General features: G+C 37.5%; 2 protein-coding genes across 3 annotated transcripts in view; one reads left to right on the top strand and one right to left on the bottom strand.

The window, feature by feature from the left end:
* Positions 1-2270: 2270 nt before the first annotated feature.
* On the top strand, positions 2271-7582 carry TSHB (thyroid stimulating hormone subunit beta). Its single transcript, XM_055586870.1, has 3 exons — positions 2271-2364; positions 6641-6803; positions 7245-7582. The coding sequence occupies exons 1-3, from the start codon at positions 2306-2308 to the stop codon at positions 7497-7499; spliced, it is 477 nt and encodes a 158-aa protein (XP_055442845.1). The 5' UTR covers positions 2271-2305; the 3' UTR covers positions 7500-7582.
* Positions 7583-24177: 16595 nt separating this feature from the next.
* The window catches only part of TSPAN2 (tetraspanin 2), a 38706-nt gene continuing 35914 nt past the window's right edge, over positions 24178-26969 (bottom strand). For both annotated transcript variants that reach the window (XM_055584633.1, XM_055584632.1), the window contains exon 8: positions 24178-24431. In XM_055584633.1, coding sequence (XP_055440608.1) covers positions 24366-24431 — 66 coding nt within the window. In that variant the 3' untranslated portion in view covers positions 24178-24365. The remainder of the gene's footprint in view (positions 24432-26969) is intronic.

Raw genomic sequence — 26969 nt, 5'->3', positions numbered from 1 at the left:
GGCATATTGCTTTTGTTACAGTGAGGCAAACGGGTTAAAGAGGTAAAACTGAGTTATGGCTGTGGAATGCAGAAAAGTGTATGTTGGTTCCAAAGATTCAGTAATTATTTATTCAGGTACTCCCTCAGCCTTTTATGCATTCAACAAACATGTACTAGGTGCTGTAGCTAAATATTTTTAACTAAATAAATGTTGAGTTATTATAAATTGTGATTGTTGCTTAGTCACTAAGTCACATCCAACTCTTTTGCATCCCCATGGACTGTAGCCTACCAGTTTCCTATGTTCATGGGATTTTTCAGGCAAGAATACTGGAGTGGGTTGCCATTTCCTTCTCCAGGGGCTCTTCCTGACCCAGAGACTGAGCCTGCATTGGCAGGCAGATTCTTTACCAGAGTCACCTGGGAAGCCCTTAGTGCCAGGTTGGATCAATCACAAGGTGGATCAAGATTGTTGGGAGAAATGTCAACAAATTCACATATGCAGATGATACTACTCTAATGGCAGAAAGGGAAGAGGACCTAAAGAGCCTCTTGATGAGGGCAAAAGAGGAGAGTGAAAAAGTTGGCTTGAAACTCAATATTAAAAAAACTAAGACCATGGCATTCAGTCCCATCATTTAATGGCAAATAGAAGGGGAAAAAATGGAAACAGTGAGAGACTTTATTTTCTTAGGTGCCAAAATCACTGCAGATGGTGACTACAGCCATGAAATTAAAAGACACTTGCTCCTTGGAAGGAAAGCTACGGCAAACCTAGACATATTAAAAAGCAGAGATATCACTTTGCCAACAAAAGTACATATAGTCAAAGCTATGGTTTTTCTAGTAGTCATGTACAGATGTGAAGTTGGACCATAAAGAAGGCTGAGCACCAAAGAACTGATGCTTTCAAATTTTGGTGTTGGAGAAGACTATAGAGTCCCATGGATTGCAAGATCAAACTGGTCAATTCTAAAGGAAATCAACCCTGAATATTCATTGAAAGGACTGATGCTGAAGCTGAATCTACAATATTTGGCCACCTGATGTAAAGAGCTGACTCATTTGAAAAGACCCTGATGCTTGGAAAGATTGAAAGCAAAAGGAGAAGAGGGCAGCAGAGAATGATATGGTTAGACAGCATCATTGACTCAGTGGATATGAATTTGAACAAACTCTGAGAGATAATGGAGGACAGGGGAGCCTGACGTGCTGCAGTCCACGGGGTGGCAAAGAGTTGGACACGACTTAGTGACTATACCACCACCACCACAATAACAGCAACAACTATTTATTGAGCATTTATTATATGCCAGGCACTGTGTTAAGTGCTTTACACAAACACTGATACTACCTTCAAACAGGCAAAGAAACGGAAGTAAAAGAGAGCTCAAGCATGCTAATGTCATATAGCTAGTAAATGACAGAACCAGGATTTGAGCTCAATCAGTTTGAGATCTCAAAATATTTGGCCATTTACTTAAATACTATTGTTTCCCACATGTAAATTTTATTTACTAAGTTTTAAATTCAAAGAAAAAACAATTAAGTTATTTTGAACTATTTTAATCAGCAAGTTTTAATCAGCAAGATATATACCAATTGTCCTGGATTGCCATAAAGAAGTTACCTTTGCTTTATAGATGAGCAATAATTTTATATATCTCTAAATGAGCATTTAGATAAAATTTGGGGCACTCAAATTTCCCCAAAATTTTCATTCCCAAGACTGCTGCTGCTGCTGCTAAGTCACTTCAGTTGTGTCCGATTCTGTGTGACCCCATAGATGGCAGCCCACCAGCCTCCCCCATCCCTGGGATTCTCCAGGCAAGAACACTGGAGTGGGTTGCCATTTCCTTCTCCAGTGCATGAAAGTGAAAAGTCAAAGTGAAGTCGCTCAGTCGTGTCCGACTCTTTGCGACCCCATGGACTGCAGCCTACCAGGCTCCTCTGTCCATAGGATTTTCCAGGCAAGAGTACTGGAGTGGGGTGCCATCGCCTTTTCCCAAGACTGACATAGACTATATTAAGGGTTTTGTTTTTTTTTTTGAATTTGTTTTTTCTCCTTCTGTGTTTATATTTTTAAATATTAATAAAGGATGTATTTACAAGAGTAATTTTATTTTGAAATAGGAGAAAAGGAAAATTCATGCTACAATAATGTCAGAGTTTCCAGAGGAAGATGTGAAGTTGTTTGTCTAAACACATTTTATTTGAGATTCAGTATGAATTTTCAATAGGTGGTTTTCAGATAAGAAAGCAGTAATTCAAATGTGATTATATAAACAAGAGGATCAGAGAGGAATTATCCTGAAGGGTATAAAATGAACCAAGAGCTTTTAGTCTGGGTCATTACAACATCAGCTCACCAATGCAAACTAAGGTAGGTGTCTACCCTGAGAAGGCTTTGTGAAATGAAATGTTGCTATTCCAAATTATTCTTATTTTCATCATTTTAGCAGGTATTTAAAAATGGCAAATGCTGAGTGATAATTTGCTTTGATAAGCTCTAGAAATCCTAATTACTGCTTCAAAATTGTTCAATGGTGGGTGAAGATGAATAAATTACATATGTAAGGATAAGAAAATTTTCTACTGACTTCAACACAGAGGAAAAATTGGTCAGTTCCCTAATGAAGGCTGATTGCTATTCATGGCCTTCCCTTACTGTTTACATTTGATTTAAATGTTTTAATCAACTGAATAATCTATGTATTAAATCCTGTCAATTACTAATGATTATTTTTGATGATAATGTGCTTCTGAGAAAACGTGGAGTAAATTCAGTTTGGGGTACTTGTGGAGGTAATTTACTCTGTATTATTTTAGTTATAGCTAACCTGCCTTGGATAGTGTCCAAAGCACATACATACCTTTTGCTACATTTTGCTCTCTAGAAAAATATATTGCTTTAGCGTAGTTCCTGGATTGTTCACAGGGTGGGCAATCGATTCTTTTCATAGCACAGTAAGGGATTTGAAGAGAAAAGATTGGTGAAAGAAACTAGAACAATAGAGAGAAATATGCTTAGAATAAAGGTAGTAAGAACAAAAAAATGAGAGAAAATGTTGGGTAGGGGACAAAGCAAAGAGGATATCTTGGAATCAGGAAAAATGTTGCAAGTGTAGATGTACATGATCATGGCACTGAAAAGGGCATCTCATAATTTGTGCCTGAAATCATGCCTCTGTGTTTAGGTGCTCAATAAATCATTTATGAATAATTTTAAAAGAGGCGATTAAGTTGCAGAGGTTGAGAATCCAGGTGACGATACAGGAGAAATTGTGGCAGGTCTTATAAGAAGATATTACCTAACACTGATTTATATACTGAATGTTATATAGTTACATAGTCTTCTGTAGCATTCCAAGTGCTTCACATGTATTGTTTTATTCTTATTATGATTTTAGGAAGGAGTATATGGAAAAATGAAAGCACAGATTTCTTAATTTCTTAGTTACACACAATTGCAATAAAATCTGGAAGCATAATTTTAGATCACTATTAGACCAGGGACCTGACACTAATTTATCACATAGAATCATACTCTGTTTGTGCTGAAAAGTCCTTCCTTATCATCTTCTGGGTCTCAGTGTTTTTTTACAGCTGAAGAAATTAAGGCCCAGAAAAATTCTTTGGGTGAAGTTTTACTATTTGCAATAAAGGAGAAAGAATAATTCTTACTTTATTTACTGTTATATAGCAAAGATGATTCAGCACTTTTAATTTTTCTTTTGTTAGCTTGGAGTTTTACATTTAAAAGAGGAACTTCAGAACAATTTAGAGTGTCCATAATGGATATGAGAACAATGAGTAAAAGTTCCAAGACTGTTTTTTAAAAATTCTACAGTTTCAAAAAGGATCAGATGTACTTGTCTCTTTCTGCTTTGCAGATGGGGAAATTAGGCCAGACAGATTCAATATTTTAGTTGATTTCTCATAGATCTATGGGAGATCTTGAAATCTGTTCCTTACCTTCAGAACCAATATTCTCATCACTAGGTTAGCACATATCTATTTTATATAGATCGTACGCCTAAAAGTTAAAATACGTGAAATTAATTATTTCCAATGGCAAAAATCCAGTGGTTGGCTGGCTAAATGGGCAAGAACTGTATGATCATGGTGTGTGAGTATTTTATGTCATTTACTCAGTCAATATTTTTACGATCCTTCAGAGGATTCTCTAAGTCTGTGGCTCTAAAATAATGGAACCAACTCTACCATAGAGGGAGCTCACATTTGTGAAGCACTGAGAAAATCAGACTCTATGAGCAAGGAATTCTTGTAATTTTGCTCTTGTGCTTTTGCCCTGTTCTTTTGCTGTACACAATTTCTGTAATTTTGTTTCTTGGTATTTCATACCAAGAATATGCAAATTTTATTTGAAAGTATTTACCAGAAAACCCTTTTTAATGGGTGAGTTCACTTCCTTGTCCATATAGAAAAAGTCTTTGATTATTGTGGTGTCAGAGTCATAGTTTCAAGCCTCTGAGCACTTAAAACACTAACTACTTTTTGTAAACATTTATTCTTATTTATCTTGAGTGGATATCTAGGAGTAGAATTGCTGGGTCATCAGTTAAGTATATGTGTAATTTTATAAGAAACTGTCAAACTGATTTTCAAAATATTTTTATGTATCATTTTACCATCCCACCAATAGCATATGAAGGTTCTATTTATTCAAAATCATCACCAACACGTGGTGTTACCAGTTAAACAATAGGTATTTTTCTTAATTAGTGTTCATAGTTATCTCTTTCACTAGACTAGCCCTTGAGGTCAAAGACTATAACATCCATTTTATATCTCTCAGTGCCTAGTTAAAATGCTCAATATATATTTGTCTAATTCATCTGTGGTTCTCATTCTGCAAATAGGAGACTGGTTGGAATAGCCACTAATCTCTGGAAGTTGACATTTAAAATACCTGTTAGCTTGTCGAATGTGGTTTCATTTTTTTCTTATGAGTTAATTAAAGACAAAAATTCTTTAGCTTGTTAACTGAGGCTGAGTCCATGAGATTTCAATTAATGGAAGTTTTAGTGTATGCAGTTTAAAGATGCTATTGGAATATAATTGATAGATTTGAGGAAAAATTGAGAAAAATCTTGATACAGTCTTCTTGATTGAATGAAAGTGAAAGTGAAGTCACTCAGTCGCATCCGACTCTTTGCGATCCCATGGACTGTAGCCTACCAGGCTCCTCTGTCCATGGGATTTTCCAGGCAAGAATACTGGAGTGGGTTGCCATTTCCTTCTCCAGGAGATCTTCCTGACTCAGGGATTGAACCTGGGTCTCCTACATCTGAGCCACCTGTGAAGTCATTCCACTATAGTTTGGCCCCAGATTGAATAACAATGTTTGATGAATTATAATTTATTTAATAAAATAATAAAACAAGTTTGTGTTCAAAGCTATTCCATGAAGATATGTATTTTCTTTTCTGACTATGATCCTTGAGAAGGTAAAGAATCCAAATATGCCAAGCCAACTGTATGGTATTTATAAGATGAAAAAAATCTTCTTAATCTTTGAAGTGATCAACTTATATCCCAAAGTCTCAAACTTGATTATCCCCTGTCAGTGGCAAAACTGTCATAACATTATCCAGCTCATTACAATGACCAGTTGATAGTGAACACACTCTTCATCAGGGGGCTCTCATTATTTAGGGCCTGAAATCATACCTCTTTGTTTAGGTGCTCAATGAATCATTTATGAATGATTTTAAAAGAGGCAATTAAGTTGCAGAGGTTGAGAATCCTCTGATGTCTTCCATGCAGCCAAAACTTATTTTACTTTCCTGGCTAACCTACAGTGGGCCTGTCATCCTTGATTGTGTTACTCTCATTGTGTCAACCTATATTTTTTGCCTCCATAATCTTTTTAAGATAATGAGTTCCATACAACTTCAAGTAAAATAATTTTATTTTTCCAACTCTATTTCTTTCAACTTTAAAGGAATATCCCAAGGGTTGAGAAGAGGGGTTTTTAGATTGCTGGGTTTAGCCCTGTAACACCAGTGTAATTTTAATTGACCATTTTTGGACTTTCTCTAGCCTTGTCTTTCTTGACAGACATTGGGTAGAATCATACACAAGATTATTTGCCTTGAGCTGATACTCAAGTTTGATCGTTCACTTCCTTGATTTCTTTGCCCTTTCTTATTATGACCAATTTGTTGGCCTTTTAAGCTATTGAACCAAAATTTTTAGAAAAGCACGTTTCTGGGAACGCCCTTACTGAAGCCTATTAACTCACTTCTTATAATGATAAAGGCAGGTATTTTGATTGTTTCCAATGAATGAATTATTTTGTACTTAGTTGACTACATGTCCCTGCTACTTTTCTGTTGTAGTGTTTCAGGCTCGCCATTTCACTGGATCTAAGTGGCACTTGCAAGCAGGACTTTCATTCTGTGAGCTTTGTCATGATGGGGTACATGGATCATAGCCACATCTAAGTGTGCACAGAAAGGTTATTGAGAAAATTAACTATTCAAAAACACTAATATAGGGTCTAAGACAAAGTAGGGTATTCAATACATACATATATTTATACACACACACATACACATTATAGCACTTTCCAAATGTCCCTTCTGAATGTTCTAAAGGATACATGTAATATCTTAATCTTATCTTTGATTTAGCATGACTGCTATCTTCCTGATGTCTGTGATTTTTGGCCTTGCATGTGGACAAGCAATGTCTTTTTGTATTCCAACTGAGTATATGATGCATGTCGAAAGGAAAGAATGTGCTTACTGCCTAACCATCAACACCACCATCTGTGCTGGATATTGTATGACACGGGTATGTAGTGCATTTCAGTTCTTTTAGCTGAAAATTAGATAAACCTAGACCCAGTCCTTTTCTATCCAGAAAGAAAATGAGATAAACCACAACCTCATTTCCAAAATCTAATGCTTGTTGGCTCTGTAGAGGTAGAGTGCACAGGTTACAGTGTGTACTCAGCACAGTGGACACAGATAACTGTTTGTAACAGCTTTTTCCAAAATTTATTTAAATGGCATAGTGGTCGCATGATATAAGATGAAAGAGAGGGAGTGTCACTTTTATCTCAATGGCATTTAGTGTGGATATATTAAGTTGGCATTGGGAAATGGAACTAAAGAATCCTCCTCGAGTCCTATTTATGACAAAATAATATGTTAATTAATTTTTATCTGTTTCCATTACTATCTATTTTCTAAAGTCCTATTGCATTATGCTCCTTTTAAATTCTTTCCTCAGGATGTCAACGGCAAGCTGTTTCTTCCCAAATATGCCCTGTCTCAGGATGTCTGTACATACAGAGATTTCATGTACAAGACTGCAGAAATACCAGGATGCCCACGCCATGTTACTCCTTATTTCTCCTACCCGGTAGCTATAAGCTGTAAGTGTGGCAAGTGTAATACTGACTATAGTGATTGTATACATGAGGCCATCAAAACAAACTACTGTACCAAACCTCAGAAGTCCTATGTGGTGGGATTTTCCATCTAATTTTAATAGTAATGTAATGTGCAACTTGGTTAAATGTATTTACCTGGAATAAAACTAATAAAATATTGACATATTTCACAACACCTTGTATACATTTGAGTACTATTTCATCCATATCCTACCCATTCATGCATTAGAGAGCGTAAGGGCTTCAGAAGAAAAGGGGAGTGAAAGAGCATTTCCAGCTCATATGAAGGATGATTTCCACATGAAAGGGCAGAGTGGTAAAATGAAGAACAGGGACATGAGTTACTAATGAAAGCCAGTCTTAAGTAGACTCTTTTAACAGAGGGCCATAAGGTTCATCTTAGCCTATTAATAGAAAATGAATATGGGAAAGCTACAGAGTAGTGTTATCAGCTCCTGAAGTAACACATGGCATCAGTGTACTGGAGACACCTACTTCCAAAGGCTGAAACAAGACTAGAGCAGAGGGGAATAGTAAGGAATATGTGAAATTTGCAATATAGTACTTTATCCTGTCATTCAAATGCACAAGATAAAACTTCACCAAAACTCAGTAAACAGTATATTCTAATCTATTTAATTACTCTGGTGGGCCTACTGACTTATGAAAGCTATACTCCAAAAGCTTAGATAAGAGGCCATGATCATTTTACATGTAGAAGTCTAAATCCTTTGTAGTCTTTCAGGTAATTTGAGACATTTTTCAGCAACTTGTGCTGTTTGGGCTTTTGATGTCATGAAAAACTAGTATAATTATGAAAGATTTTAGAAATAGTGGTAGAATGTGAAGGGATTTCATTGAGAGGAATCATCTTAAATTTTAACCTAAACCTTCAATATGGAAACACTGTTTTCCAGTAAATTTGCTTAGTAAGTGTTTTGTTTTTCTTTTCCTTTCTTAAGTACTCTTTCATATGAGTTTGGTTTCAAGAGCTGTGTGAAGTGACAGACCTAGTCCCCTGCAGACCTGACCTCAGAAGGATGACTAATCCTGTATTTTCCATTTCTCTCTATCCAAATTCTGGATAGAGAATTTGCCACTGGGTGAAAACCATTGTCAGCAGGGTCAGTTGTCTTTGCTATATCCCACAGTCACTGGTTGCATTAACGTGGGCATCATGTAAATACCTACAGGCTGACAGTGTCTGAGGGGATGCTAAGGCAGTGCAGATGGATTAGTACCCAAACCCATGCTCCACCGACGAGGACACAGTAGTTGTACATTTATAGGCAAAGTCAGGAATCCAAATTATTCTTACCTTAATATCTGAAGTTGATATTAGGATGAGCTCCAAATATTAATCTGGGTCTTCGGATTCTCATATTGCTTGATGACATGAACACTTAAAGCTGCAGGATTATAACATTCCCTCTGAATCTGTATATTGAATATAGATATTTGATTAATGAGTAAAAAGTCTAATGTTTAAACCTAACTGGCATTAATCACATAAGACTTTCACAGAATCTGAAAAATGTTTTTCAAGAACTTGAACTGTGGAAAGGCTATGAGGTTCAGAGAGAGCCCTTATAAATAGTCAAGCTCAGAAGACATTTTTTAAAATTAATTAATTTATTTTAATTGGAGGCTAATTACTTTACAATATTGTAGTGGGTTTTGTGATACATTGACATGAATCAACCATGGGCACACATGTGTTCCCCATCCAGAACCCCCCTCCCACCTCCCTCCCCATCGCATCCCCCAGGGTCATCCCAGTGCACCAGCCCTGAGCACCCTGTCTCATACATCGAACCTGGACCAGCAATCCACTTCACATATGATAATATACACATTTCAACGCTACCCTCTCAAATCATCCCACCCTTGCCTTCTCCCACAGAGTCCAAAAGACTGTTCTTTACATCTGTGTCTCTTTTGTTGTCATATAGGGTCATCACTACCATCTTTCTAAATTCCATATATATGCATTAGTATACTATATTGGTGTTTTTCTTTCTGACTTTCTTCACTCTGTATAATAGGCTCCAGTTTCATCCACTTCATTAGAATTGATTCAAATGCATTCTTTTTAATGGCTGAGTAATTCTCCATTGTGTATACGTACCACAGCTTTCTTATCCATTTGTCTGCCAATGGACGTCTAGGTTGCTTCCATGTCCTAGCTATTGTAAACAGTGTGGCGATGAACATTGGGGTACATGTGTCTCTTTCAATTCTGATTTCCTCAGTGTGTATGCCCAGCAGTGGGATTGCTGGGTTGTATGGCAGTTCTATTTCCAGTTTTTTAAGGAATCTCCACACTGTTCTCCATAGTGGCTGTACTAGTTTGCATTCCCACCGATAGTGTAAGAGGGCTTCTTTTTCTCTACACCTTTTCCAACATTTATTGTTTGTAGACTTTTTGATAGCAGCCATTTTGACTTGCATGAGATGGTACCTCATTGTGGTTTTGATTTGCATTTCACTGATAATGACAAAAAAGATCTTACCACCCAGCTAATCACGATGGTGTGATCACTGACCTAGAGCCAGACATCCTGGAATATGAAGTCAAGTGGGCCTTAGAAAGCATCACTATGAACAAAGATAGTGGAGGTGATGGAATTCCAGTTGAGCTATCTCAAATCCTGAAAGATGATGCTGTAAAAGTGCTGCACTCAATATGCCAGCAAATTTGGAAAACTCAGCAGTGGCCACAGGACTGGAAAAGGTCAGTTTTCATTCCAATCCCAAAGAAAGGCAATGCCAACGAATGCTCAGACTACCGTACAATTGCACTCATCTCACATGCTAGTAAAGTAATGCTCAAAATTCCCCAAGCCAGGCTTCAGCAATATGTGAACTGTGAACTTCCTGATGTTCAAGCTGGTTTTAGAAAAGGCAGAGGAACCAGAGATCAAATTGCCAACATCCGCTGGATCATGGAAAAAGCAAGAGAGTTCCAGAAAAACATCAATTTCTGGTTTATTGACTATGCCAAAGCCTTTGACTGCGTGGATCACAACAAACTGTGGAAAATTCTGAAAGAAATGGGAATACCAGATCACCTGACCTGCCTCTTGAGAAACCTGTATGCAGGTCAGGAAGCAACAGTTAGAACCAGACATGGAACAACAGACTGGTTCCAAATAGGAGAAGGAGTACATCAAGGCTGTATATTATCACCCTGCTTATTTAACTTCTATGCAGAGTACATCATGAGAAATGCTGGACTGGAAGAAACACAAGCTGGAATCAAGATTGCCAGGAGAAATATCAATAACCTCAGATATGCAGATGACACCACCCTTATGGCAGAAAGTGAAGAGGAACTCAAAAGCCTCTTGATGAAAGTTAAAGTGCAGAGTGAAAAAGTTGGCTTAAAGCTCAACATTCAGAAAACAAAGATCATGGCATCCGGTCCCATCACTTCATGGGAAATAGATAGGGAAACAGTGGAAACAGTGTCAGACTTTATTTTTTGGGGCTCCAAAATCACTGCAGATGGTGACTGCAGCCATGAAATTAAAAGACACTTACTCCTTGGAAGGAAAGTTATGACCAACCTAGATAGCATATTCAAAACCAGAGACATCACTTTGCCAACAAAGGTCCGTCTATCTAGGCTATGGTTTTTCCTGTGGTTATGTATGGATGTGAGAGTTGGACTGTGAAGAAGGCTGAGCGCCGAAGAATTGATGCTTTTGAACTGTGGTGTTGGAGAAGACTCTTGAGAGTCCCTTGGATTGCAAGGAGATCCAACCAGTCCATTCTGAAGGAGATCAGCCCTGGGATTTCTTTGGAGGGAATGATGCTGAAGCTGAAACTCCAGTACTTTGGCCACCTCATGCGAAGAGTTGACTCACTGGAAAAGACTGATGCTGGGAGGGATTGGGGGCAGGAGGAGAAGGGGAGGACAGAGGATGAGATGGCTGGATGGCATCACTGACTCGATGGACGTGAGTCTGAGTGAACTCCGGGAGTTGGTGATGGACAGGGAGGCCTGGCGTGCTGCAATTCATGGGGTCGCGAAGAGTCGGACACGACTGAGTGACTGAACTGAACTGAACTGATAATGAGTGATGTAGAGCAATTTTCATGTGTTTGTTAGCCATCTGTATGTCTTCTTTGGAGAAATGTCTGTTTAATTCTTTGGCCCATTTTTTGATTGGGTCGTTTGTTTTTCTGGAATTGAGCTGCAGGAGTTGCTTGTATATTCTTGAGATTACTTCTTTGTCAGTTGCTTCATTTGCTCTTATTTTCTCCCATTCTGAAGGCTGTCTTTTCACCTTGTTTAGTTTCCTTTGTTGTGCAAAAGCTTTTAAGTTTATTTAGGTCCCATTTGTTTATTTTTGCTTTTATTTCCATTACTCTGAGAGGTGGGTCATAGAGGATCCTGCTGTGATTTATGTCAGAGAGTGTTTTGCCTATGTTTTCCTCTAGGAATTTTATAGTTTCTAGTCTTACATTTAGATCTTTAATCCATTTTGAGTTTATTTTTGCCTATGGTGTTAGTGTTCTAGTTTCATTCTTTTACAAGTGGTTGACCAGTTTTCCCAGCACCACTTGTTTAAAGAGATTGTCTTTTCTCCATTGTATTCTTGCCTCCTCTGTCAAAGATAAGGTGTCCATAGGTGGGTGGGTTTATCTCTGGGCTTTCTATTTTGTTCCATTGATCTATATTTCTGTCATCAAGTACCATACTGTCTTGATGACTGTGGCTTTGTAGGAGAGCCTGAAGTCAGGCAGGTTGATTCCTCCAGTTCCATTCTTCTTTCTCAAGATTGCTTTGGCTATTTGAGGTTTTTTGTATTTCCATACAAATTGTGAAATTATTTGTTCTAGTTCTCTGAAAAATACTGTTGGTAGCTTGATAGGGATTGTATTGAATCTATGATTGCTTTGGGTAGTATACTCATTTTCATTATATTGATTCTTCCAATCCATGAACATGGTATATTTCTCCATCTATTTGTGTCCTCTTTGATTTCTTTCATCAGTGTTTTATAGTTTTCTATATATAGGTCTTTTGCTTCGTTAGGTAGATATATTCCTAAGTATTTTATTCTTTTTGTTGCAATGGTGAATGGAATTGTTTCCTTAATTTCTCTTTCTGATTTCTATATTGTTAGTGTTATAGGAATGCAAAGGATTTCTGTGTGTTAATTTTATATCCTTCAACTTTACTATATTCATTGATTAGCTCTAGTAATTTTCTGGTGGAGTCTTTAGGGTTTCCTATGTAGAGCATCATGTCTTCTGCCAACAGTGAGAGTTTTACTTCTTCAGAAGACATTTGTTATGTGGGCTTCCTCCTTCATTAAGGAGGCTAGGCCTGGACATGAGTATAGTGGCCTGTACCACCATGGAACCTTATAGTGAGTGCATCAGAGACAACTTGTTTCCTTCCACTGAAGGCAATCCATTTGGGTTAGACACATATATGTTGTATTAAACTACTTTTGAAAATGGAGTTGTCCAAGCAAAGAATCCATGAAAAGAGCTTTGGAATTGGCATGACCCACAATTTACCTCAACTGGATCCAGAAACTTGAGTATATGGAAATGCTGTTTTGGAAAGTATTAGTATTCTTTGGGTTTAGAAGTGAGATAATAAATAGAGAACTTAGAATAAATAAGAAATAAATAACAAATGAGCATAAATGAGAAACTGAAGAATTATTGCTTGTGTGAGAAGAGAAAGATGGAAATTTGGGAACATGTTCTGAACTGGTCTTTAATTCAATCTCAAGTTTGAAGGACAGTTTTTGGCAGAGGAGATTTGAGATTCTGTTCTTTAAAAAGAGTCCCTCTTGTTTCTCATTTGATTTTTCAATATAAAGAGTTCTTTCATAACCTAATGGATTTGGAATCAGTGCAATAATCTTTGCTTTTCTAATGGCCAAACTCTTTAGAAGTAAGTGAATGTACCAAGATGATATATTGTCAGGTAATAGTGTGACGCTTCCTGATAAAAGGAAATTCAAGTAATACAAGTTCTCTTTTAGAGGAAATGTACCTCAACATAATAAATGTCATATATACAAGCCCACAGAAAACATCATACCAATGAAAACGTTTTCTCTAAGATGAGGAACAAGACAAGAATATTCACTCTCACCATAGTATTGGAAGTCCTAGCCAGAGCAAGTAGGCAAGAAAAAGATAACAGATATACAAATTGGAAATGAAAATGGTCACTGCATGACACTATATACAGAAAACCCTAAAGACTTCATCAAAAAACTGTGAGAACTAATAAATGAATTCAGTAAAACTTCAGGATACAAAATCATGCATAGAAATTGGTTGCATTTCTATACATTAGTAATAAAGTAACAGAGAAATTAATAAAACCATCCTATTTACAACTGCATCAAAAATAAAATACCCAGGAGGTAAAAGTCCAGTACACTGAAAACTATAAGACATTGATTAAAGAAACTGAAGAAGACCCAAATAAATGAGAAGATATTCTGTGCTCATGGACTGGAAGAATTAATGTTGTTAAAGTAAATTTCCATACTACCCAAAATGATCTACATAATTCAATTCAATCTTTATCAAAATTCCAATGCTAGTTTTTACAAAACTAGAACAAACAATTCTAAAGTTTGTATGGAGCCACAAGAGATCTCAAATAAACAAAGCAAATTTGAGAAAGAAGAACAAAGCTGGAGCATCATCCTCCCTGATTTCAAACTATATTGCAAATCTATAGGTATCAAGACAGTATGGTATTGGCATTAAAAAAGACAATCAGTTGAACAGAATACAGCACCTAGAATAAAACCATGCATATATGGTCAATTAATATACAACAAAGAAGCCAAAACTATACAATGTGGAAAGAATAGCCTCTTTAATAAATGGTGTTGAGAAAACTGGACATCTATCTGCAAAAGAATGAAACTGAACTACTTTGTCACAGCATATACAAAAATCAACTTAAAATGAATTAAAGACTTAAAGGTAAGACCCAATTCCATAAGACTCATAAAAGGGAATGTAGGCAGTATGCTCTTTGATGTTGGCTTTAGCAATATTTTTTCAATCGGTCTCATCAGACAATGGAAACAAGAGCAAAAATGAACTACATCAAACCAAAAAGCTTCTGCACAGCAAAGGAAACTATCGACAAGATAGAAAGACAACCTACTAAATAGGAGAAGGTATTTGCAAACAATATATCCCAAGGGGTTAATATCCCAAATAAACAAAGACTCATATAACTCAACATCAAAAAGATACATAAGCGATCTGATTAAAAACTGAGCAGAGGACCTGAATAGACAGTTTTTCCAAAGAATACATACAGATGGCCAACAGGTACATGAAAAAATGTACAGTGTCACTAATCTTTGGGAAATGCAAATAAAAACCACAATGAGATAGCATCTAACACCCATTAAATGGCTATTATCAAAAAGAAAACAAATAGCAAGGAGAAAAGGAAACCCTTGTACACTGTTGGTGGGTTATAAATTGGAGCCACCATGGAAGACTGTATGGAGTTTCCATTAAAAAATGGAAAATAGAGCTACCATATGATCCAACAATTCCATATTTGGATATTTATCTAAAGAAAATGAAAACATTAACTGGAAAAGATATATGCACCTCTATGTTCATTCCTGCACTATTTATAATAGTCAAGATTGTAGCATCATTGAAAACAACTAAGTGGCCATGGATGGATAAAGTTTTAGTAGATGTATATAATAGACCACTGCTCAGCAGAGAAGGAAATCTTCCTGTTTTTGACAACATGGATGGACCCTGAGTGTATTATAAGTGAAAAATTCTGATGGAGAAAGACAAATACCATTTGATTTCACTTATATGTGGCAAAAAATCCCAAACAAGCCCAGAAAAAAAGATAACAGATAGGTGGTTGCCAGAAGAGGAGGGTGGGGGGTGGGTAGATGAAATAGATGAAGGGAGTCAAAAGGAACAAATCTCCAGTTATAAAATAAACAAGTCATAGGGGTGTACAGCATGGTGACTGTAGTTAATAATAGTGTTGCATAGTTGAAAGTTACTGAGAATAAATCTTAAAAATTCTCATCACTAGAAAAAAATTCTTTAACAATTTATGATGACAGATATTACCTAGACTTATTGTGGTGATCATTTTGAAATATTTACAAATATTGAATCATTAATTCATACACCTGAAAGTAATATATGTCAATTATACCTCAATTTTTTAAAAGTTTGTTTTTTCTGTATGAGATTGCTTCCTTTACTGAGCAGCAAGTCTGAATTTAAGTGCAATAAAAATTATTTTTTTTGTGGTATCTTCCACTCTACTTTTATTGTTAAGTATTAAGTTCTTCCCTACCCTCTCATTTCTCCTGGCCATTTCTATTTAGCTTTTAACACAGCTATGTCTCACTTTCTCTACTTCTATTACTTTTTACTTGACTCATTTGTATGGGTTCTTCAGGACTCAGTTTGGTGTGCTTAAAATTCAGGAAGCCTCTCTCCTCTGACCATCCTCTCCAAGGCTGAGTGGATCCACTCTGGGTTAATGATAATCACAGCACTTACCTTATGGTAATTATACTTTCCTGTTTTCCACTCTAACCTCCTTGAGGGCAGAGACTTGCTTTGTTCATATTAGCATATCAGCAGTCTCATAACAGAGTTTTTTCAAGTGTACAAAATAGTAGTTTCAAAACAAAGTAAAAAAATAATTCTAATGTTAGAGTGGGTTGCAAAGAAATAGAGGAAAACAATAGAATGGAAGAGACTAGAGATCTCTTCAAGAAAATTAGAGATATCAAGGGAACATTTCATGCAAAGATGAGCTCAATAAAGGACAGAAATGGTATTTACCTAACAGAAGCAGAAGATATTAAGAAGAGGTGGCAAGAATACACAGAAGAACTGTACAAAAAAAGATCTTCCCGACCCACATCCACATGGTGTGATCACTCACACTCACCTAGAGCCAGACATCCTGGAATGTGAAGTCAAGTGGGCCTTAGGCAGCATCACTATGAACAAAGCTAGTAGAGGTGATGGAATTTCAGTTGAGCTATTTCAAATCCTAAGAGATGATGCTGTGAAAGTGCTGCACTCAATATGCCAGCAAATTTGGAAAACTCAGCAGTGGCCACAGGACTGGAAAAGGTCAGTTTTCATTCCAGTCCCAAAGAAAAGCAATGCCAAAGAATGCTCAAACTACCACACAATTGCACTCATCTCACATGCTAGCAAAGTAATGCTTAAAATTCTCCAAGCCAGGCTTCAGCAATATGTGAACGGTGAACTTCCAGATGTTCAAGCTGGTTTTAGAAAAGGCAGAGGAACCAGAGATCAAATTGACAACATCCACTGGATCATGGAAAAAGCAAGAGAGTTCCAGAAAAACATCAATTTCTGGTTTATTGACTATGCCAAAGCCTTTGACTGTGTGGATCACAATAAACTGTGGAAAATTCTGAAAGAGATGGGAATACCAGATCACCTGACCTGCCTCTTGAGAAACCTGTATGCAGGTCAGGAAGCAACAGTTAGAACTGGACATGGAACAACAGACTGGTTCCAAATAGGAAAAGGAGTACGTCAAGGCTGTATATTGTCACCCTGCTTATTTAACTTATATGCAGAGTACATCATGAGAAATGCTGGGCTGGAAGAAGCACAAGCTGGAATCAAGATTGCCGGGAGAAATATCAATAACCTCAGATATGCAGATGACACCACCCTTATGGCAGAAAGTGAAGAACTAAAGAGCTTCTTGATGAAAGTGAAAGAGGAGAGTGAAAAAGTTGGCTTAAAGCTCAACATTCAGAAAACGAAGATCATGGCATCTGGTCCCATCACTTCATGGCAAATAGATGGGGAAACAGTGGAAATAGTGGCTGACTATTTTTCTGGGCTCCAAAATCACTGCAGATGGCGATTGCAGCCATGAAATTAAAAGATGCTTACTCCTTGGAAGGAAAGTTATGACCAACTTAGACAGCATATTAAAAAGCAGAGACATTACTTTGTCAACAAAGGTCCATCTAGTCAAGGCTATGGTTTTTCCAGTAGTCATGTATGGATGTGAGTTGGACTATAAAGAAAGCTGAGTACTGAAGAATTTACACTTTTGAACTGTGGTGTTGGAGAAGACTCTTGAGAGTCCCTTGGACTGCAAGGAGATCCAACCAGTCCATCCTAAAGGAGATCAGTCCTGGATGTTAATTGGAAGGACTGATGTTGAAGCTGAAACTCCAATACTTTGGCCACCTGATACCAAGAGCTGACTCATTGGAAAAGACCCTGATGCTGGGAAAGATTGAGGGCAGGAGGAGAAGGGGACAACAGAGGATGAGATGGTTGGATGGCATTACTGACTCAATGGACATGGGTCTAGGTAGACTCTGGCAGTTGGTGATGGACAGGGAGGCCTGGCGTGCTGAGATTCATGGGGTCACAAATAGTTGGACATGACTGAGTGACTGAACTGAACTGAAGAGTGGGTTGCATCTTACAAGACAGAGAGACCCAGAGAAAAATACAGGAACTCTAGCTATGGCTCTTGATATATAGTTGTTAAATTAGAATTGGGAAATATATCAAAAACTATTCATTAATTCAACAGATGAATGTGTTCAAATAGGTATTTGTCATTTGTGGAAGTATCTTTCAGTTCAGTCGCTCAGTCGTGTCTGACTCTTTGCGACCCCATGAATCGCAGCACGCCAGGCCTCCCTGTCTATCACCATCTCCCGGAGTTCACTCAGACTCACGTCCATCGAGTCAGTGATGCCATCCAGCCATCTCATCCTCTGTCATCTCCTTTTCCTCATGCCCCCAATCCCTCCCAGCATCAGAGTCTTTTCCAATGAGTCAACTCTTTGCATGAGGTGGCCAAAGTACTGGAGTTTCAGCTTCAGCATCATTCCTTCCAAAGAAACCCCAGGGCTCATCTCCTTTAGAATGGACTGGTTGGATCTCCTTGCAGTCCAAGGGACTCTCAAGAGTCTTCTCCAACACCAAAAAAGCATCAATTCTTCGGCGCTCAGCCTTCTTCACAGTCCAACTCTCACATTCATACATGACCACTGGAAAAACCATAGCTTTGACTAGATGGACCTTTGTTGGCAAAGTAATGTCTCTGCTTTTGAATATGCTATCTAGGTTGGTCATAACTTTCCTTCCAAGGAGTAAGCATCTTTTAATTAGTTATACACAATTATGCATGTTTCAATTATATTAGGTTGGTGCAAAAGTAATTGCGGTTTTTGCATTGTTGACATTTGTCATTTGATATTGGAATACCTTCTTAAATAAATGTGATTATGTTAAAACATCATTTTAATGCACATTTCTCGTGCTATGTTTTTTCCTGATGATTTATTACTTGCTCTTTATTTTAGGCTAGGGAAACGACGTTAGACAAAAAGCAAATTCGAGTGATTTTCTTATTTGAGTTCAAAATGGGTTGTAAAGCAGTGGAGACAGCTTACAACACCAACAATACCTTTGGCCCAGGAACTGCTAATGAATATACAGTTCAGTGGTGGTTCAAGAAGTTTTGCAAAGGAGATGAGCCTTGAAGATGAGGAGCATAGTGGCTGGCCATCACAAGTTGACAATGACCAACTCAGAGCCATTATCGAAGCTGATCCTCTTAAAACTTCATGAGAAGTTCCCCAAGAATTCAACGTCAGCCAGTCTATGGTCTTTTGGCATTTGAATCAAATTGGAAAGGTGAAAAAGCTTGATAAGTGGGTGTCTGATGAACTGACTGAAATTTTTTAAAAATTGTCATTTTGAAGTGTTGTCTTTTCTTATTCTACACAATGACAAACCATTTCTTGATCAGATGTGATATGTGATGAAAAGTGTATTTTATTTGACAACTGCTGATGACAAGCTCAGTGGTTGGACTGAGAAGAAGCTCCAAAGCACTTCCCAAAACCAAACTTGCACCGAAAAAAGGTCATGGTCCGTAATTGGTGTTGTGCTGCAGATCTGATCCACTACAGCTTTCTGAATCCCAGCAAAACCATTACATCTGAGAAGTATGCTTAGCAAATTGATGAGATGCACCGAAAACTACAATGCCTGCACCTGATATTGGTCAAAAGAATGGGTCCAATTCTTCTCCATGACAATGCCCAACCACATGTCACGCAACCAACACTTCAAAAGTTGAATGAGTTGGGCTGTCTCATCAGCCATATTTACCTGATCTCTTGCCCACTGATGACTACTTCTTCAAGCATCTTGACAACCAGCAGCAAGCAGAAAATGCTTTCCAAGAATTCGTCGAATCCCGAAGCACAGATTTTTACACTACAGGAATAAACAAACTTAATTCTCATTGGTAAAAATGTGTTGATGGTAATCATTCCTATTTTGATTAATAAAGATATGTTTGAGTGAATTATAATGGTTTAAAATTCACATCCAAAATCATAATTACTTTCATGCCAACCTAATAATTAACAAAACTCATAAACATAATAATTATAACAATAGGTAATATTTATCAATGTCAGGTATGTTAGGCACTTTGCTGATTATACCTTTTAATTTAATTTAAATTTCTTCTATTTAATATAAGTAAAACCATCATAGGTTATACAGGACAAAAACAAAACAACATCAAAATTTTGAAAGTGTTACTGGCATATTAGCTAAAAACTTTGTGAAATCAGCATAGATTTTGCTTTGCAGCTTTCTGGACATATTACTTCTATTCTTCAATGTGTTCCATGTCCCTAGAGACAGCCATCTGAATAGTGGACTCCTGAAATGTATTTAGTCATCCTTGTTAAAATGAGAATATCAACAAAATGATTAATAATAACATTTTGCATTGGTGTAGTCTTTTTACCTTTCAAAGGACACCCACATGCAATACCTCACAGGCACATCTTATAGAAAAAAGAGTCATGTTGAAAGAAAATAGAAACCTTTTGTCTCTCTTAAAATATGCGTGTGTGTATGCTATGTCCCGTCAGTCACCTGTGACTCCTTGCAACCCTATGGACTGTAGCGCACCAGGCTCCTCTTGATTCTTCAGGCAAGAATACTGGAGTGGGTTGCCATGCCCTCCTCCAGAGGATCTTCCTGACTCAGGGATTGAACCTCTGTCTCCTGTGGCTCCTGCATTGCAGGTGGATTCTTTACTGCTGAGCCACTAGGGAAGCCCATCTTAAAATATACCTTGAGACAAATTTGATTTTGATGAGCCCAAACTAAGATGATGTAGTTAAGCAACTAACTTCAAAGGCCCGTTAGTGCTCCCTCCTATGGGTAGGGAAAATGAAGTTGCTGAAATCAAGGGCCTGGTGGTCAAAGGGCATTACAAGGGAGCAGTGTGCAATTTTACAGGTTGTATTTTGGATAATAAAGGAGCTACTCTGGGGAAGAGAAATGTAATTTAGGTCAAACAGTATTAATTGAAATAGAACTATATACGATAACTTTGTGAGAGTGTTGTTTTTAAGTACAGCTCCCACTTCAGTTTAGTTCAGTCACTCAGTCATGTCCAACTCTTTGCGACCCCATGGACTGCAGCACGCCAGGTTTCCCTGTCAATCACCAACTCCTGGAGCTTTCTCAGACTCATGTTCACCAAGTCGGTGATGCCATCCAACCATCTCATCCTCTGTTGTCTCCTTCTTCTCCTGCCTTCATTCTTTCCCAGCATCAGAGTCTTTTCAAATGAGTTGGTTCTTTGCATCAGGTGGCCAAAGTATTGGAGTTTCAGCTTCAGCATCAGTCCTTCCAATGAGTATTTAGGACTGATTTCCCTTAGGATTGACTGGTTAGATCTCCTTGCAGTCCAAGGGACTTTCAAGAGTCTTCTCCAACACCACAGTTCAAAAGCATCAACTCTTTGGTGCTCAGCTTTCTTTATAGTCCAACTCTCACATCCATACATGACTACTGGAAAAACCATAGCTTTGATTAGACAGAACTTTGTTGGCAAAGTAATATCTCTGTTTTTTAATATGCTCTCTAGGCTGGTCATAGCTTTTCTTCCAAGGAGCAAGCATCTTAATTTCATGGCTATAGCCACTATCTGCAGTGATTTTGGAGCCCAAGAAAATAAAGTCTGTCACTGTTTCCACTGTTTCCCCATCTATTTGCCATGAAGTGATGGGACTGGATGCCATGATCTTAGTTTTTTGAATGTTGAGTTTTAAACCAACTTTTTCACTCTCCTCTTTCACTTTCATCAAGAGTCTCTTTAATTCTTCTTAGCTCTCTACCATAAGAGTGGTGTCATCTGCATATCTGAGGTTATCGATATTTCTCCCGGCAATCTTGATTCCAACTTGTGCTTCATCTGGCCTGGCATTTCGCATGATGTACTCTGCATATAAGTTAAATAAGCAGGGTGACAATATACATCCTTGACGTACTCCTTTCCCAATTTGGAACCAGTCTGTTGTTCCATGTCCCATTCTAACTGCTGCTTCTTGACCTGCATACAGATTTCTAAGGAGGCAGGTAAGGTGGTCTGGTATTCCCATCCCTTTAAGAATTTTCCAGTTTGTTGTGAGCCATAGTTCCCACTAATAACACTATGGAACGGTTACTACTCTTTCCTTTTTTCATCAATTGTTTGGGTTGATTGATATTAATAGTTAGACATTTAGATAAGTTGTATGAAGGTATGGATAAATAAATAATGGAATTTTAAGATAAATCAAACAAGCAATTGCAGTACATAAAAATTTAATTTTGAAATAACTTAAAATATTTCATCAAGATGCTTTGATTCAGTGTCTGGGTACCATACATTTAAGAAAATGTTTGGGTCTGATCTCATATTAGTTCAGGTAAACAAATATAACAAAAAACTTATATATGTGCATATATATTTGTACACATATATGTATACATGTGTTTATATATACACATGTATACATATATTCAAGTTATGCATGTATATTCTATATATAGAGAGAGTCAAGATATATATGTATGTAAGTCTACTCTCACTCAGAGGTTAAATTCTGTACTTTTACTCACGGCACATATTTTAGAAAAATTACTCCCAAAAGGTGCACTTTAATCATATATGGAAAAAATCTCTACTCTTCCACTTTTAACTAGACTTCTTTAAGGTTAATTCAGATATAGAATGAAACTCACTTTTGTTGAATCCCAGAGGAATCTGAGCTGGAAGAAACCTAAGTATACCCTGAGGCTTGTTTCTTGTCTTTAGGCAGACAAATGAAGTAAAGCCAGCAAGAGAGATGGACTGCTTGTTCTTTACTTTCAGAGCTCTATTTCTCAACTACCAGCACAGAAACATCTATTTCATGAAATGATTTTCTTAAAATAATCTTTTTGTTACCTATGGACACAGCGAAGTAACCATGCACAATTAAATTTTTAGCTTGCCTCCAACTGGACTTTTTTTCTAGAAATCTTCCTCCATGGTTATTAGCATTAGCAAGTATGGCAGGAGAAACACGGTTCTCCAAGGGAGTGAGATTATTTCAAACGGATAGGCCTTTTCAGCAAAATGTTTTGTGAAAGTTTCTTGAAGTATACACTTTCCTTTAGTGCAGACCCAAAGACTTGTGTTCTCACACGAGTATAAACTTATTTGGGGGTTTCAAAAGTCCCCCATACTTTCATTTTTGTATGGCCTTTTAAAATGTAAATTTTAAAAAATCTATGTTTTACTAGATGCAGCAAGTTGTTAAAAATGTACATACATGTCAATTTAGATTATAAATTTGGGATTACAATGAAGCATCAAGACCATAAAGAACACAAACATTTTATTTTTATAAAGAGACTTGCACAGAAGGAACATGTTTCTGTTGTGTGTGTATTTTTATTTCCTTAGCTTGTCTCTGTTGTGTGCACAAAACTAGGAGAGGATGTTTTCCTTTATTTTGGTTTAGCTAAGGATGCTCATGATATAATCTATTTTAAGTGGTGAAAACTTGTAGTTCTTAATCTATAAAGAAGAATTCTCTAGGTGAATAAATAAGAAAAATACAAAAAATTAGGAAAATATGTAAACTCAAGTTATGAGGTATTTCAAAGATGCAGTGCCAGTAAAAAGTTTCTTTCCCACAATTTGCAACTGCCAGATGTCTTGCTTTAGTCTTTCTATGCTTCCATCTGAAGAAACACAGAAAAGTTTGAGATCAAAGCCCTTTTGTGGATGTGAGGGTGGCAGTGGTTCAGAGAAGAGTCAGAAAAGGAAAGTTATAAAGCAATATTTAAATGTCTTTATATAAGAACAAAAATATTTCCTTAAAAAGTTGTTAAAAGGTTTTCCTTTTAGTCCTGAAAACACTCAGTTTTATAGAGCATGTGATTGTCTGTGTGACACTCTTTCCAGAGTGAGGTTTTTTTTTTTAATACTAGGAAAGTATGACTTATTCAAATTAGATTTTCCATGCTATATTTAGTTTTACAGGTGTATTTAATCCTAAATTCTGGAGAGATTACATATATAAAAATAAATCCCAGGAAACCCTTACACCTAACCCAAACACAGTCGTTTTTACCATTGCACCATGATCTCTCAATTTCTGTGGCTTATTGCTTCCATAAGTTAGAAATCCCTGAATTCTCTATATCTTACTTCCTATGGCTAGAGTCTGAGAAACTGACCTACTATCATTTTTCTTCTAAACAACCAAGTTTCTTTTTTCAAAGCTTTTTGATCTTTTTCTTAGAGTTAAATATGCTCACATACCAAGATTCAGGAATTCCCAGCAACCAGATTTCATTATGCATATACCAGAAACACACAGATCACACATGAACATGCTCTCAGTCAGCATACATAGGCATTCATTAAAGGTGCAAACCAGTCTTGAGCCAAACACGCATACATGTGCAAATGTACAGTTAACAGCAAATTATTTTAGATCCTAATGTCCTTTGAATATTAAAAATGAGCCAGGAGACAGCCCCTGTGACATTTGTATATTCTAGATTACACTTTTCATGTAGAAGTAGCTTCATATCACATCTCGTGAATTTCGTATCGCACAGCAAAGGACCATGCTGAATACCATGCCAAAGATCTGAAACAGAAGAAACCACTTGTTAATGACTTCCAAATGATGAAAATTGATTTTAAAAAAAGGCCAGCAAACTGCCTGCATGTTTAACTCAAGTTAACAAGTAATTATAACCAATAATTACTGGTTATAAGTGGCACTTTTATGTGTGATACATAATTATGGCTACTGGTGAAGACTTCCATTAACTGCTTAAAATACATTCCTATTTTATTATTTTAAAAATAACAAGACTCTGCTCTAAGAAAAGGCATCTATTTCTAGCGTATAGGACTGTTCTTAATAATTATAAAAGACTTAATACACTACCAGTTTTGGAATTTTATATTTCAGGTTAACCCCAGATCTCATTTTTATTTTTACTTTGGAAAATGTGTTTGTAACCATTTGTTGTTTAAATACACTTGTGGTCTAAATAGTTTTCTATTGCTGGCAAAGCTTTGAATTTTTGCAACACTGACCACATATTAAAAAATGGAGCATTTTGGGACTTTCCTAGTAATCCAGTGGTTAATACTCAAGGCTTCCACTGCAGGGGGTGTGGGTTCATTCCCTGATCTGAGAGCTACGATTAAGATCCTGCATGACATGCAGCATGGCAAAAAAAAAAAAAAAAAAAAAAGCCATTGATTCATTCAAGAAGTGGAGCATCTCTTCATTTCCAGTCCATTTTTAATTGCAAATGATTCTTAATAAAGCATCATTATTTAACTCAATAGTTTCACCAAAGCATAAACTGAGGTGTGTGAACTATGGCATTACTGACATCTTTTATGTCTTGGATAATTCTTTGAGAAGCTAAATATCTGGCAAAATCAATAGCTACTTAAATGGTTTGAACAGAAGGATGCCAAAAAATCATTTTTGTCCTCAATAACTTCTACAATTTTGTAGAGTCTATGAAACGCTATGTGTAGGTGTGATATTTCTAAACTGCTACCAATGTTTGTTCAAAGAAATTAGAATCATAACTCTCTGACTCTCTCCTCAATCTCATCCTACATCAGACTAAGATCTATAAATGCTGGATTTAAAAAGGCACATGTTAAAAATAAATAAATCAATAAAAAGGCACGTGTTATCAGTTTTTGGAAGGGAAAAGATAAACTTAAGGGAATAGCTGGGATCGGGACTCCAAGCTTCTGACAGAATTCAGCAGCAGGGTGTGGCAGGGGAGACACCTAATGGCTATTTTGTTAACTGATTATACGGTAAAACTTACCTTATGAAGAAAAGAATTAAAGAAGGAACTTTAGGGGTGCTGAGTCAAGATGGCCAGCAGAGGGCATTCCCCCTTTTCCGTGGTTGTGAGGCTGGGTGCAACCCATACTTAAGCCACAATGTACCCTCAGAGAGAAACTTCTTCAGTCTCCCCCTGCCACTGTCCTGAGTCAGGGGTGACCACTTTCAGAATGGGCAATCCTTGAGACTGTAAAATGGTTGGCAGGGTCTATTTGATACTTCTGTTAATGCAGATCTTTTTCAAATCTTCTGCCTCAGAACTGTCCTTGGGAAGCCACAGACTAGTCATCAGGCTAGCCCCAGGGTGGGTGGGGAGGGCCCTGAGAGAGGTCCCCAGATAGGGATGTGTTCAGCATAGTATTTTCACCCATTGCCCCAGCCCTCTGTGCTCTAAATACAAGAAAGGAGCAAAGATGACTGCGTGTCCCCTGAGAACTGCCAATTCATTCATTTCCTCACAATTCCATTGCCCTTGCCTTAGCTTAGACCATGAATTAATCTACATAGGAGGACTAGAGGGTAAGTCTATCTTGTCTGCTCATTTGTTCAGTCATGCCTGATTCTTTGTGACCCTATGGCCCACCAGGCTTCTCTGTCCATGGGATTTTCCAGGCAAGACTACTGGAGTGGGTTGCCATTTCCTCCTCCAAGGGATCTTCCTGACCCACGGCTTGAACCCACATCTCCTGTGTCTCCTGCACTGGCAGGTGGATTCTTTACCACTGAGCCACCTGGGAAGCCTAAGTCTATCTTGAAGTGAAAGTGAAAGTCGCTCAGCTGTGTCCAACTCCTTACGACCCCCATGGACTATACAGTCCATGAAATTCTCCAGGCCAGAATACTGGAGTGTGTAGCCTTTCCTTTCTCCAGGGGGTCTTTCCAACCCAGGGATCGAACCAGGGTCTCCCACATTGCAGGTGGATTCTTCACCAACTGAGCTCCCAGGGAAGCCCAAGTCTATCCTAGCATTAGCTGTTAGTAATAACTCAACCCCTGGACAGTGGAAATCACCTTTTTAGGGGCCTACCTAAATCTTACTTCCCTCCAACTTTATCTCCACATTGAACTACATGTCCTTCCAAACCTGGGTGGCTCCCCTCTACCTTAAAGGATAAAGCCTGACCTATCAAAAAGTAACACAAAGAACTCAATTATATGGACCCTCCTAAACCATTCCAGTGTCGTCTCTTGCTACATGTACCATAGCTTTCTGACCCTATCGACTCTTGTACATTCTTCTTTTGGGCTTTAGAGGTACTGAGCTCAGTGCATGGGTGCAGTATGCTTCAGTTCACACGT

The sequence above is a fragment of the Bubalus kerabau genome, chromosome 6 (assembly GCF_029407905.1).
Source record: "Bubalus kerabau isolate K-KA32 ecotype Philippines breed swamp buffalo chromosome 6, PCC_UOA_SB_1v2, whole genome shotgun sequence".
Lineage (NCBI taxonomy): Eukaryota > Metazoa > Chordata > Mammalia > Artiodactyla > Bovidae > Bubalus > Bubalus kerabau.
This window is presented reverse-complemented; position numbering and strand designations above follow the sequence as displayed.